At 43.2% G+C, this 14,898-nt stretch overlaps 1 protein-coding gene across 3 annotated transcripts in view; it reads left to right on the top strand.

The window, feature by feature from the left end:
• Nucleotides 1-14,898, top strand: part of ANKRD11 (ankyrin repeat domain containing 11) — a 249,862-nt gene that overhangs the window by 197,361 nt on the left and 37,603 nt on the right. For 2 of the 3 annotated variants that reach the window (XM_032764255.2, XM_032764254.2), the window contains one exon: nt 7,349-7,487. In XM_032764255.2, the coding sequence (XP_032620146.1) occupies nt 7,349-7,487 (139 nt within the window). Of the gene's footprint in view, nt 1-7,348; nt 7,488-14,898 lie in introns of those variants that run through there. The other variant, XM_032764256.2, reaches the window with a different exon arrangement.

Raw genomic sequence — 14,898 nt, 5'->3', positions numbered from 1 at the left:
TCACTCGAAGAAGAAAGGACAGTTACCTGTTCCATAACTGGTGTTCTTTGAGATGTGTTGCTCAGGTGTATTCCACATCCTGCCCTCCTTCTCCTCTGTCGGAGTTGTCTGGCAAGAAGGCACCGAGGGTAGGGGGAGTGTGCAGCTCCCCTTATAGCGCCATATAGAGACGCCATTCTAGGGGTCGCAGTAGTGCCCCCCCCCAGTACGGATACTGCTAAGGGAAAAACTTCCGGCACCAGTGCACGTGGCAAGCACACACACCTGCTGTTGAATACACCTGAGTAACACATCTCGAAGAATACCAGTTACGGAACAAGTAACTGTCCTTTTGCCACTCAAAAAGAGGACCTAAGAAATTGCTGGTAATGCCCTGTGACAAAGTTCCTCCTCTACCTTGGTGGGTCCTGCGCTTATTGGCGGATTTGTTCACCTCAGTGATCTTCCCCTCTTGTGGAACCCACAGTCTGGGTCAGCTCCTCCTGTGTCTGATCAGGAGTTGGGAGGTTTGGGGGGAACCCGGGCCCGCCCTCTACTCCGGGTTCCAGCCCAGGGCCCTGTGGATCGCAGCTGTCTATAGTGCCTCCTGTAACAGCTGCATGACAGCTACAACTCCCTGGGCTACTTCCCCATGGCCTCCTCCAAACACCTTCTTTATCCTCACCACAGGACCTTCCTCCTGGTGTCTGATAACGCTTGTCCTCCTCAATCCTCCAGCAGTACACTCTCTCACTCTCAGCTCCTTGCCTTCTTGCTCCCAGCTCCTCACACACGCTCCTTCTCCTCTGGCTCCTCCCTGCCTGACGGGAGTGAGCTCCTTTTTAAATCCAGGTGCCCTGATTAGCCTGCCTTGATTGGCTGCAGGTGTTCTAATTAAAGTAGCTATCTCTACTGCCTTCTAGAAAGATCTTAATTGGCTCCAGGTGCCTTGATTAACCTGGAGCACCTGCCATTTGGTTACCAGGGTACTAGGAATTTGTTTAGCCTGGGGCTAACATATCTGTTTCTCAGTACTTTACTGTAGCCATCTGGCCTTGCCCCATCACATGCTCTTATAATGCACTTAATTTTGCAGTAGAATACCATGTGGGGACAGTTCTTCTAGGTCCCAGCTAATGATTGGACTGTCCCCAAAGATGTGCAGATTTGTAACATTGATATTTTTAACTCTAGAGAGAGGTGTGGTTTTTTTTACTAGACATGCAGTATATCTTACCAATATCTCACAGCACTGAGTTCCACAAGTTTGATATGTTAGTGTTTCTTTTTGCACATGGTTATCTAAACTGACAAAGTGAACATATTTTGCAGGCTTCATTTTCTTAAACTCTGACAGATTCCTTAGTCTGTGACATGTTCTGGCTACAGGGGAGCTTTTTCACCATCCTCTTATTCAATTGTTCTTTCATTTGACAGCATTATCAGTGTACTGTATTCATTTGTAAGAGAGGCATCATTGGCTAGTTTAGACCATACATTTTGAATAGGGGAATGTTTTGAATCTTTTCACAAGAGTAATCTGCAGATTAATTTGCCATGTTGTCATTTGAAAGTGTGAGTATGAAATTAGATTTCTAAAGTATCCGTTTAAAATGGTTATTTATTTAAACTAACATATGGGCAAGAACAGAGCTTTGAAGTGATGATGCAAGTCCAGCAACACTGTCAGCTTGCATTTTCTGCTAGGTTTCGCTGGCAGGAAGAGTACTTTCCCGGCAACAGAGAGCACTATGGGTTTTCTCTATTTTAAGACTTCAGACAATGAAGGAATCCTATTTTTTGTATGAAGTTCAGTTGGCCCCGTGTTGCTAGCATTCTGAAGCTCTCAACAGGGAACTCTAATGCCTTTTGCATAAGTGCTTTGTATGTAGGAAATCTCAACGGCTAGTGTCAAGGGTTTAACCAGATCTCTGGCCCATAACTCAAGGTGTAGGAAGAGGGTATTTGTAGCCTCTTTATGCATAAAGGAAAATTATCTGCATTCCCCTGCCCAGTCTGTGAAAGTATGAAATGTACAAACTGGTGCTGCTCAGGAGTGACTGAGCCACAGAGGTGTCATCTTAGAAATGTCAGTTACAAGTGGTGTTTCTTGACCTTCCCTCAGCAGGTATACATCTTACTGAGAAGTGAAACCACTCCACACTGGCAGCTTGGGACCCTGACTAGGGGACTAGAAACCAGCTTCCAGCCTGCTTTCAGAGAAGTCAGAAGTGTTGCGGGTTTCCGATTTATGCTAAGAAAAGAAATTGAACTCACTTGGCTTGCGCCATCATTTCTACATTGAGCAGTTGCAACGCAACACTCAAGTTGTGCCTTAAGAAATAAGCAGTAGGAGAAGAGAAACTTGCATACAGTCTTTTCTATTTTTTGAGATTGTCCTGAACCCTAGCAAATGAGGGCATGTGGATGTCTGAAATGGTTGGGCCAAAGTATGAATATAAATGTTTCTAAATAGTGTTTTCCAGAGGATGTCACGAGGTCTTCATTCTGAGACTCACTTACATGTAAAGATGATGCCTGGTTAGCCCATTATAGCACTGCTGTGTTAGTATTGAGCTGCCATGTCAATGTGAGTGTCTCTGGAGAGTGAAAAGGGCAAACTAGACTGCAGGCCTGGAGTTGCTCACTGTGCCTTTGGATTGTTCATTTGAATGGATTACGAAGGAATAATCCAGTAGCTCTGGTTGTGACCTGGTGCTTACAGCCACGGATGACTGGCATCTCTTTCCATTCCTGCTCCATGACAGATGTAAACGAATATCTGTCCCTGACCTTAGTAGGCTTCTGATCTGTTCAGAATAGTAGCTGGCACAAAATGTGGCATCATTTGTTGTTGCAAACTATTTTTATTCACGAGTCAGAAAATAAGACAAAGTATTTCCAAGCAGAACATTTAAACATAATGGTCCTGTATTTATTTTGGCTGCTGTGGATTTTTTCTGGCACCCTGATAACTTCTACAGTGAGGAAAAGATTCCTGTTTCTTATCTTGACCAAGACTCTCTTTTTTCTAGTTCCAAATATTAAATAATACACTCCCTCTTCTGAATGTTTGTGGCTGGCTCTGTCTAACCACAAAAGCAGAGGCAATCTGTGGTACAGCAAGAGATCATGCTGGAGAGCTGTCAGATGTGGGTCATGGAGCTTAATTTAAAAAAAAAAAAAAGCTTTGGCTCCTAAATCCATTTTGTAAGGTCCCAATATTGTGGTTGGAACATGTATCACAGAGGCCTAGCATTTTTAATGCAGCTTTAATATTCCATGCCACTAGGATGGTCAAACTGGCGACAACTTAAGGAACAAGTAAATAAAATGAGCTGATTGGAGTAAACAGTTTTTCTAAGCTGCGTGTTGAGCCTGTATCCGATAAAACTGAGGAGGAGGAAGGAGCAATGTACACACAGTGACGACGTAGTCTTATGACTTTGCTGGCACAATAAGCTATTTGCAAGGATCTTACAAGTCTGATACAAACAGCATGACTGGTGGGGGGGAGGGGGTTAACAAGGGAATCGCTGTCAAATTAATTTGTCTGGGTTTTTTGCAATTATCTTGCCGTTAGTTAAAATATTAAGACTATTTTAATTAGTAGATTTTTAAAAGTAAGGCTAAACAAGGTTTAAGGTCTAGCTTTTGCTAACATCTAGAAACATAAGTTTGTTAATAAATTGACAATTTGGCTTTGCTTTGAAAGCAGTGCTGCAGATTTAAAATTTGTTACACTAGAGTTGAATAAACCAGTTTCTCAGATGGAAAGGAAAGGAAAGGAAATTTACACACAGATCTTAAACATCTATCTGTTTCCCTTCATACTGAAATACCGACATACAGGCCTTGGCTACACTGGCGCTTTACAGTGCTGCAACTTTCTCACTCAGGGATGTGATAAAACACCCCCCTGAGCGTAGCAAGTTACAGCGCTGTAAAGCGCCAGTGTAAACAGTGCCCCAGTGCTGGAAGTGTGGCTCCCAGCACTGCAAGCTAATCCCCACTGGGAGGTGGAGTACCTGCAGCGCTGGGAGAGCTCCGCGACCACACTCGCACTTCAAAGTGTTGCCGCGGCAGCGCTGTACAGCTGCAAGTTGTACCAGCTTGGGGTATGTTTAACCAGCAACTGAGAGACTGCTTCGCAGTGCGGGTGAACAGACATGCACTAGCTCTGCTCAAGCTAGTGCACTTCCTCAGACCTATTTTCTTCTTACTGCTCCACTACTAATTGCTACTCCAGTGTCATCTGCTCTCACCTGACAGCTTAAAAAGAGCCCCAAGCCCCATAATATCTCAACACCACAACAAATCAGCAAGGAATACACAAGGCAATCATTGGTTTGCTTCCCTTGGAAACCAGCGCTTCCCCCAGAAGCTGTCTTCCCTTCCCTGCATGTGTGAGAGAGATAATCCCCTAACAAAAACTTTGTACACTTTGAGTTAAGATTGCTGGATTCCCAAGAAGCCAGGAATTAAGAAGTTAAATCATTGAACCACTCATCTGTGCTCTACTCCACTCACAGTTCTTCTTGATGTCATCTACACCACAGCACAACCCACATAACCACACCCTCATCGTGATCAGCAAGCAGCCACCTTTGAATTCCGACTGTCTTTATTGGTGTGTGTAGTTCAATGATTAATATGGGATTGGTACGTTATATGTAGTTGTGTGTGTGGTTTTGAAACGGCATGTGTAAGTGAATGAGGAATGGTGGCTGAGACCCCAGAGAGGCAGGCTGGTCAAATGGAAATTTGGGGGAGGGATGTGTGTGGCAAGCTGGGATGTGGTGAGTAAACAGGACTTTCAGGGGATGGCGTGAGGAGAGCTGCGCTGAGTTTTGGGAGACGACGTTTCATAGCAGAAATGTGTAGACACTTGAGGGAGAAGAGGCAGTCTGAGGTTGCAGCTTGAAGGGGTCAGCATGTGAACTGCTCACGCAGTTCTGCTTCCTCTGCTCCCTGGCATGCAGAAGCAGCAGCGCAATGGGGAGCCATTGGTGCACAGTGCAGATGCTTGTCTCTCCTTGTGTGTGAGATCAGTTGTGATTGCGAGAAATGCAAAGAAATGGGAGGAAAAGCAGGGATTCTCCCTGGAGTGCCATACATCAACAGTTGTTCCTAGTGTGTGTGTTCTTTTTTTGTTTTATTTTTTAAATTCAGCATATTTCTGTTCTCATTGGTGTCTCTGCCTCCAACCCCCCCCCCCCCCCCGGAGTATACTCACTAATGTATTGTTAACAGGCTGGCTTATCCATGTGACTTGAGCCTTCTGTCATAATTTTTGGTAGCTGCAGGGCAGAGGTTATCTACAGGCTCCCAAGTTACTGAACTTGGCCAACTAGCTGCTTATGATTCTAGCAGATGTTTCAAGCTGTTCAGACTGAGACGTGCATTGACCTCTTTCTTTAGAGGAGAGCTAAAATAGAAACCCCCCCGCCATCCTCTTTCCCCACGCAAACACCAAGCCAGAAACATATTTTGGTGTTGTGAATTATTAACTAGGATACCACTGGTTATAGTGGAGAATCTGAGGTAACTAGGGGAGGTGGGAAATGAAGATGAGATCTGCAGCAGACAGGACACGTGGGCTGTTTCGGTTTATGATGGAGAGCACGTCTCCCAAAGGGCTGTGCTGAGGCATTGCAGTATGATTTTTGATGCTGATATGTACAGAACAGACCGTTTAAGTGCGTTTTGTCTTTCTGGAGTACTGATCCCTTAAACAGTCAGTAACTTTAGCAGGCTTATCAACTTCCAGAATATTCTACAGACTTGTTCTGGAAGCACTGCACACAACAGGGGAAAGCCCTCAGCTCAGTATGGAGAAGGAAGGGCTTTAATATAGGCTTTCACCCCACCCATGGTGTGCTCTGTGTGCACACTCCACAAACACTGTCGCTCACATGAGGGTTAGAAAACCCTAATTACTACAGGGGGAGTTTAGCTCAGAAACTCCCCCCAAAAAAACCTAGCTTGCCACTAGCACTTCCTGTTTTTCTCTCACTCAGATTCTCTATCCCCACAACAGAAAGTGCTAATGTAATAACTCCATCTTGACAGTAAATGGGGCTGCCAGGGCTGCTAATTTCACACCACAGCATGTGTCCATAGCTCTGCCCTGCTCTTGTGCAACGGCACCTTGGCGTTTTAGTCTGGTAGAATACCAGGACTTGTTGGCAAAGTGACTGAACTCTGCCCTTCCTGTGTACTGTCATGTACAGGTAGGCTTGGCAGAATTCGATTGTTATTTGTTGATAATTTTGAGGAACATCAATGTTTATTTTTAAGCATTTTAAAAATGTATTATCAATTTAAATGTTCAGTTGTGCAAAAATATGGGTTTTAAACATTTTTTCAAAGTTTATCATTTACATCTGGGGGCGCAGAATTATTTAACGACCTTGAGATTTAAAAAGTTAAAATTTTATAAGTGTTAAAACACAAATTGTCCACGTCACATGTCAAAATATCCAAAGTAAATGTCCTTAAATCAAACTCTAATAATCTCTCATGCAGCATTTTTTTTTCTTGGCCTATCTGTAAATTTTGATCATCATCGATGGAAATATTTTTTCTTTGGTTTGTGTGTACAGTGAAATCATTCATCAACAATTACTAATAAAAATCAAATCCTTCCAAGCCTATATATGAGAGTGAGAGCACGTTGTTGCATTTACTGCACAAACATAGTGGCATTGATCTTTTATTATTGTTTACTTCCATGTTTTAACAATGATGGCTGATTCTTCAAGCTTAATTAAGAAACATAAATAGGTTATTGCTGGGCTGATGGTCTGGTAGCAGTGCAACTTGTTGCCCTGCAGGAAGGTGAGGTGGGAGTGGATCTCCATGTGTCTCCCAGGATCAGTGCCTCACTCTCGGAGGGGCTGTATGTGTTTCAGAGGCAGCCCCAGGAAAGAGACTTCCTATCTAGTGTCCCCATCTAGCCATTGCACAGAGCAGCACTGGGTAGTTTGGAGATCCAGCCTTCAGCCAGAAGAGAGGTTGCTGTGATGCAAGTAGTTCTGGGACAGAGAGGTGGGAGGCTACTTCTGCTACAAAAAGATCTAGACATGTGCCCCTGTGAAGCAACCAGCAGAAGCAATGGCACCAAAGACTCAATACATACCATTCCAGCTACTTCATCAGCAACATATTCTGCAAGAAAACATGACAAGTGAGGCCTATTTGATCTGTTGTAGGAGAAGGAAAACCCCTCTGTGACAGAAGATCGTTTTTATGGGTAATTGCCGTGGCTCAGTAAATATTGTAAAAACCTGAACTCAGGCACAAAAAGTTCATGGAGACAGAAGCCTTGGGAGAGACTCTTGAGAATTTTTTTCTCCTTACTTTCTAGGATAAAGATAAAGTTTCCCTAACCAAGACTCCGAAGTTGGACCGGAGTGATGGTGGCAAAGAGGTGAAAGAGAGAGCTACGAAACGGAAGTTGCCTTTCACTGTTGGAACAAATGGAGATCAAAAAGACTCGGATACAGGTAAGGGAATATGAGCACCACACCACCTCAGTGTGGACTCTGGGGCTGGGGAAATGGGGAGCGCATTTTACCCTAGCAAAAACTGTCCTTAGGTGACTGTTTGTTTTTTTCTGTATTATTGAAACCTCCATGGAAACATTGTGCTGTGTTCAGTCTTATATCAAGGGTGGAATGGAGTAAGATCAGGTCTGATCTTAGTAACAAATTTAATTTAATCAAACAAAAGGATTATAAAAGACACACTTCTTCCTGTGGCTGGTTAGTGATCAATCCTGTTCAGTTACTAGTTAAACCAGTTCATCAACTGAGACTTAGACTGGTGAGGAAGAAGTACTGAGTCACACAGTTGGAATTTGTTAAATACTGGGACAAATCTAAGTCATCCTAAAAATCTGTTTGATAATAACATTGGTGTGTGTCTATGTAATAAATCTGAAGGATAATATGTATGTGTGTGCATGTCTACACACACTCTAGTATAGTTTGACTTTAACACTTTTGATACAGGACCATCCTGTCTTAAAGCTGAAAAGGTAATTCAGATTGCCTTGCATATTTGCACTGTCGAATGTAAAAGTGGTTGAAAGAGCATAAATAAATGACAATAGATAGAGCTGGGGGTGGAGAAGTGATGAACTGGCACTGACACAGACAGCTGGGCAATTTTTGCCCCAGTTTTATGTAACATCTTTATTAATGGTCTAGAAGAAGAGATTAGCTTGCTACTTTATTTGCAAATAATACAAAATTGGGAGATGTGACAAGAAAGAACCATTGGGGATAGAGAAAATAGTACAAAGGGGTATAAAGAACTTAAAACTATGAGCAGGAAATAAAATGATTCAGTCTATAAAAATGCCTGGTACTGCATTTGGGAGAAATAACCTAAAAGATGCACGGGAGTGTGGGCAAGTAGTCAGACTAGCAGGGGGAATTATGGATCACAGATTGGCTATGAGGTTACAATGTATGGTGGAAAGCAAAGCCCAATATAGCTTTTGGCTGCCCATGCATAAGAGACGCCATCACTGTTCATGCAGCACTGTGAAACATTGTGTACAGTCTGCGCTTGAACTGCTGTGTACAGTTCTACTCACTCTAGCACCAGAAATCAGTACAGTCTGTGGAAGGAGATCAGAGAAAAACAGCAAAAATTATTAACATTAAAAGCTAAACCAGTGTAATTCAGATGGATGACTAAGAAGTCTGAGGTGAGGCAAGTTGGCAAGCGACTGAAAGGCAAAATCACCCGAAAGGGGGAGGAGATTGATAGTCCAATGGTCAGGATAGTGTTAAGAGGATGAAATGGGTAAAGGGAGTAGCAGGGAAACTTCTTTGACAGTGACATCTGTTAGACTGTGGGTTAAACTCCAAGGAAAGGATGAAAGCCCAATTGTCTGAGTTAAGGGCAGATTTCACAAGGCCCCTGCTTGTACTGTAACAGGTCGTAGGAGGGGTTTTCCATTCTATTTTCTCTACCCCTCACATGTAATTGAACTGTAGAATTAGTCTTATACATCACAAGGTTCTGGGATCTAATAAGCAGGAGGATACAACTCCATCTCTGTACAATGTGATTAGTCCTTTTGCATTTTTTATTCCCAAGTCAGAGTCCGATATGACAGGTATAGTCTGTGTCACATATACCGAGCTATTAACTGATTTTGTTTGGATTAAAAGTTTGTAAGGCTGGTTTTAAAAGGTACTCAAGTGTTGTCTGAGCCAAGTTGCTAGCACAGTTTTGTCAATTGGTTAATAAATAATGTTTGGTTTGCTTGGGGATAGTCGAATTTCTGTGAGTTTCATTGTGCTGAATGGCAGGTTTCTTCAGTTGCAGAACTCCCTGTCCTGAGAGAGAGTTTCGAAAAGTTAGTTTATCTTGTTAAAGTGTAACTCAAATTGATTGCCATTTCGAGATATGAATCGTCATTTTTGCGTTCTTGGCATATCGATGAGTAAATACATCACGGAATGAATATGTGCTAGAGGTCAGAGTAAATTTGGAAGAGAGAGGGCAGCCCCATGTCACTTGAGCACAGATAGTGTTACTACTCTGAAAAGGTGTTATCCTGACTCATTTTCAAAACTCAGCAGTTTCGGCTCTGGAAAGTACTTGGCTGGTGGCCATCTGATTATTCCCAGTGTCCTAAGCCGTGTCTGACTTGAATGAGTTTAGGAGTCTATAACCAGTGTGGCCAGGGCTACTGAGGGGGAAAGAGTTAAGCCTGGTGTTGGAACCTTCACTGCTGCCTTTTAACATTTAAATTCCCAACCAAACAATGTATTTGCAGGGAAAGGGGAGTCATAAGTTCATTGTAGCCTATTTCAAGGATAATGTGACCATAACAATTACTATTAAAATGTCACTGTGGAACTGTGCATTCATTTTCCAATGGTGTTGAGAGGTAATTGTCTCAGTTTACAAGACAAAGCTATTTTTTGGAGTGCTCCAAACTCCTCTTGGGATGTGAAAAAGCAGCTTGGCTCTTTCTGTCTCGTCCATCAACATCATGCCCAGGCTCTGCAGCCAGCCTGTAATCTGAGCAGAGGACAAGCAGATGAGGGGGTCTGATGGCCCTGCTGTCAGCAGCATCTGCACACAAGATTCTTCCCTAGCCCCATTTTCTTGCTGCCTTCAGAATGCTATTGAGCAGCAGCTGCCAGGGCTGCCTGGAGGCCGCTTGCCTACTCTGTCTTGCAGCTCCTCCCTGCTGCCAGCAACCTTTGACCTCACTCCTTTGCAGTCATGAGACTGACGTCTCCTCAGGACATACCTTCCCCCTTCTTCTACGGAGTTGGTCCTTGGCAAAGAGGTTGGGAAATGTCAAGTTTCGCTCCTAGTCATGTCTCCTCTGAGTAGCTGAGGCGCTGCTGAACTGGCACTGACACAGACAGCAAAATGGCCACCCCGTGAAAATCAGGAAGTGGAGCAGGGGCTGCAAAATGGTAATTCAGTCTCTCAACAGTGCATTTAAATGGCACCCATCATATACTGAGAAAGTGTGGGTGAGTTTCTAACAACCTGTCTGAGAGACAAGGAGAGGAAGTGACTCAGTCACTGGCTGGGGGCAGGGAGTTTCAGGTATATGGTGCAGTGTGAGCAGGATGCTTAGCAAGAACATGCTGTGTTTTTTCTTTACTCATAGAATCAGACATTTGAAATGGAAAAGGCTTGTTGTCTTGTCATTCTCCTTCCCCCACCACCTCTGCCATCGGTGAATTGCACTCTGCTGCACAGTTTGAGTCTTGTCCCATTTTAGGGTCTGACTTTCAGTAGATTAGTAGCAACATACTTGTTTGTGTACCATGTTGGTCACTTAGCTTATGCATTCCCAGATGAGTGCCCCCAAATCCCCAGTTTATACACGTGTGGCCAGGTAGACACTTATCTAATTACACACATCTGGCAATGCACACTCAAATGCTGGCTAGCAAGCCACTGAAAGTCTTTGATGTCTCAAACAGTGGGTCTTTCACCACACACACTCAACAGCCATCAGCTATCCTCACTGTTTCTCTCTGGCAGGATTCTGCTTTTCTGAATACTGAGGAGAAGGAAGGTTTTTTTTCCAACTTTGATTTCAGCTGTTGTGAGAAGTAGGATTGCAACATCTCAGTTAACAAAGCCAGTCACACAGTTGATCTCAGTTTATTTGCATAATACAGCCCGGTTTGTTGGAGTTCAGTATCTATTGTTCTGGGTGTTTTTGAGGATGTTTGTGTGTGTGTGAAATTCAGTCCAAAATATGTGGGAACTGAAATTGAGGACAGATCTTTGCCCCTCCAGCAGCAGGAGGAGATCTCTCTCTCTTAAAAGCTGAAACAGAAAATGGTGACCCTGTTGCATGGATTTGTAGTGATATTTACTCTTTGAGCTCTAGATTTGTCTTTTTTTCATAGTGTGTCTGATGGTATCTTCTATTCCAGCTTTGCTGTGTAAAGTAATGACTGTAGATTTTGTGGCAGTAGGTGTGAATACTCTGCAATAGCCATTGTTTGTTCAGATCTGTTTTATCTTCTAAATTGAAGGTGAATTTGAACTACAGATGGGTGCCTCAGTGCTAGTTGATAGCAGCCATTATTAGGTATTGTTACATAGGTGTTTTCTGTGTGTGCTGGCCCTTGTGTGCCTGTGCAGGGCGTGCGCTATTTAGGCAGGTGTTTCAGTCCTTTAGGAGTGGCATTTAGGCTCTGTCTACACCGCACTTTTGTTGGTAAAACTTTTAGTCAGTCAGGGGTGTGAAAAACACACCTGTGACCAACAAAACCTTTATCAACAAAAAGCTCGAGTGTGACAGTGCTGTGTCTGCGGGAGCTGCTCTCCCGCTGTCAAAGCTGTCGCCCTTCGTAGGGGATGGTTTTATTTTGTTGGCAGGCTCTCTCATGCCAGCAAACTACATTGTGTACCTTACAATGCCTGGGGGTGTGGCTGCTGTAAGGTGCACAGTGTCAACATAGCCTGAGTGAAGACCTATTCTTGTCCTTTCCGCTGTGTGTTTTCCGTGTCTATGTTCTCCTCATCTTGCTTCCTCTTCCCGTTCCTTAGTCGATTTCCAAACCATCTATTCTCTGTCCATTAGTGTATTAAATTGCAACATCCTTTTTAGCTACCACCAGAGCAGCTTCCCTCATTTTCAGCAAGAGTGCATCTGTTGAGGAGACATCTGTGCTGATCCCTGAATCATATTGCAGTGGGTGCTGTTGAAGTGGAGCAGATCACATGCACTTCTTCCTACCCTCCTTCTTGCAGCCTACTCCTTGAGTTTGTTTGGATGCATGTAATGCTTGAAGAGTGCTGATGTATTCAGGAGAGTAAGTAATCAATTTCATTCTTGATCTGTCTTATTTGCGACCCACCCCCAACTCCTCCACTGTTACATTATTCTGCCTTGATTCAGAACCAAGCACTCGGAATACCACACAGAGGGTTTTGTTCACTTACTTAAACATTCTTGGCAGGATGCATGGAAGATATTACTTGCAAACAGTGTTTTCATATGTACAGTTTTGGTGCAGTAAGGTCAGTGTTAAACCTTTCTAAATTATCTGTTTCAAAATGTCTCCTAGAGCAAAAATCCTGGTTCCAGGGTCCCGTGCAGTTGATCAAGTATATTGCCTTTATGTATGTTTTAAAACAATAGAACATACTTAGCCATGAGCCTAAAGCTCATGAAATGTGTATGTTACAACCTCTGCACTGTGGGGAATGGCTTCAGCCTGAGACTCTTGTCTAAACTGCCCCCACACCCAGAAGTTATCTAAAGAACCTACGTTTTCAGTTCATATGCAAATATATCTAGTGTGTGATGTTGCGTGCTACATCCAAGGCAGCTTGGAAAGAAGCCAAGAGAATAAAACCAACCTTTCACCCACTAATGCCAAATCTTGCAGTCTGGAGCACCTCTTCACTGTGCTGAAAACGGAGGTTTGGTGTTTTCCAAACGAAGTTGCTAACTTTAACTTTATGAAGCATAGGAGAGTCTCACAGAGGCTACGAAAGTTGGGGCCGGAGAGGAAGGCAGTATACTGAAGGCCAAAATAGCCGTAATGTGAAACCACTGAGTGGTGAGGTTGGGAGAGGTGAGAACAGCAATTGAGACTTACAGAAATGCAATTCTTGGCTGTACTCTTCCTGAGGCCCAGGTGCGGTTTTGCAATAAACTGCTACCTGAGTCATGGAGCTGACTCAAAGGCACCAGACTCTTAATGGCTGAGTTGTATTCCTGTGTGTTCATATTGTATATGTGGCAAGTAAGAAGTGCAGTGTATTATCACCACTCTACAAATCCTGGGTACTAGATTGGTATTGCTGCGAACAGTTGCTTTGAAATGTACAGTTCAGAGTGGAAAACTCCTTAAATTAGGTTTTACTGGAAATAGTTTGATTTAACTTGCAGATTTAATGCTGTTGCACTTGAGACCATGGCTTCTGGCAGTTGGAAGGTGCAGCTGTAGTTTCCAGATCCTGGATCATCAGGGGGTATATTTTAATAAAACCTTCAGAATACTCTGGTTTCATTCCAGCCCCCAGAGCAACCTAGGTCAGAATACAGCATAGAAGCTGCGATCAAAATTGGCAATGTCTGAAGTAACGTTAGGTATCCAGAGCTACTTATTGGTGTAGCAATAAGCCCCATTCTTGAAATCCACAAGGGTGAGGTGGGGATTATACTAAGTCTAAAAAATTTTCATGTTTTACCTCCTGTGCAGTTGAGCACTTTCTTTCAGCCTGAGGTTTTGTTGGGTCTGAGGACAGTTGCTCAGGGCGAGTCTAAACTTTTTTCCTACTCCCATTTAGTTTTGCCGCTCTCCTCTGTCTTGTTCTGAATCTGTAGAAGCAAGGTTCTTTTATACATGTTTGAGATGCTGACCAAGTCATAGTAGTAAGAAAAGAAGATCAAAGTTCACTTTGCAAGCTTTGTTCAGCCTGTTTACAGACTCTGCTGTTGCTGAAAGATGTCTGGAGCTTGGTAACCAAGTATAAACTAAAAATACAGGGACAATACAGCATACATACAATGCGGTCTTATGCCTACTACATACCCCTTTGATTTGATTGTAATGTGTATTGCTGCTTCACTGTTGAAAACAATAACAGATTAAACTAATGTAAAATCGCATCTCCAACAGTAGTTTAACAGCAGCATCGTGTAGTAAAAAGTCCCCAAAACACTTAAGAAATTCCATTGTAAAGAGAAAAATAGCAGTTCGTTTTTAAAAAATGAATTTAATAATGGAGATTTTTCACTTCTTTGGCATCTATAACACAGGGAATTCAGAATGCTTCACAAATGTTAACTAGCCTCACAATACTCCCGAGGTAATTATGCGACGTATGGATCGATCCAGCCACTTCTGAGATGTAATGCTGCATCTGTTTACCAGTGCAGAGCAACACTTCACAGCTGCTTGAAATGGGAAGGAAAGAAGAATCCCACATTTAATGGAAACTGCAGAGGGAATCTTCAGCAGGCAGAATGTAATTTAAAACCAGTGTGTGGTAATCTGAAAACTGCTGCCCTTAAATCCATCAGTCCAGAATTGATCATTAACCTGCCTCCTCACCTGTCAGTCTAGCAGCAGCAGCTAATGACAGAGCAGTATCTGCTGGTGCCTTTTAAACATCCGTTTTTCTATTTCAACCCCAGTCTGTGCTCTGCTTCAAACACAAGCTCCACTTGGTCTGGAAAAGGAATGAATGATGCATGGTTTAGTAGCAATGAGTCATGAGGCCCCTCAGCATTGCTTAATCACTGCAGTAGAAGCAGAGTTAACACTAATATCACTGCACACACAGGTTCAGCACTGCTGTTATGACTGAATCTGTGTGACAGAGGTGGTGGCAATTAAATCACAGAAGCACCTGGAGCCCTCCACCAAATTCAAACCCTGTGGTGTGTATCCAGGCTCT

The sequence above is a fragment of the Chelonoidis abingdonii genome, chromosome 19 (assembly GCF_003597395.2).
Source record: "Chelonoidis abingdonii isolate Lonesome George chromosome 19, CheloAbing_2.0, whole genome shotgun sequence".
Classification (NCBI taxonomy): Eukaryota; Metazoa; Chordata; order Testudines; family Testudinidae; genus Chelonoidis; species Chelonoidis abingdonii.
The sequence above is the reverse complement of the archived record's forward strand: the minus strand, read 5'-3'. Positions and strand labels throughout refer to the sequence as shown.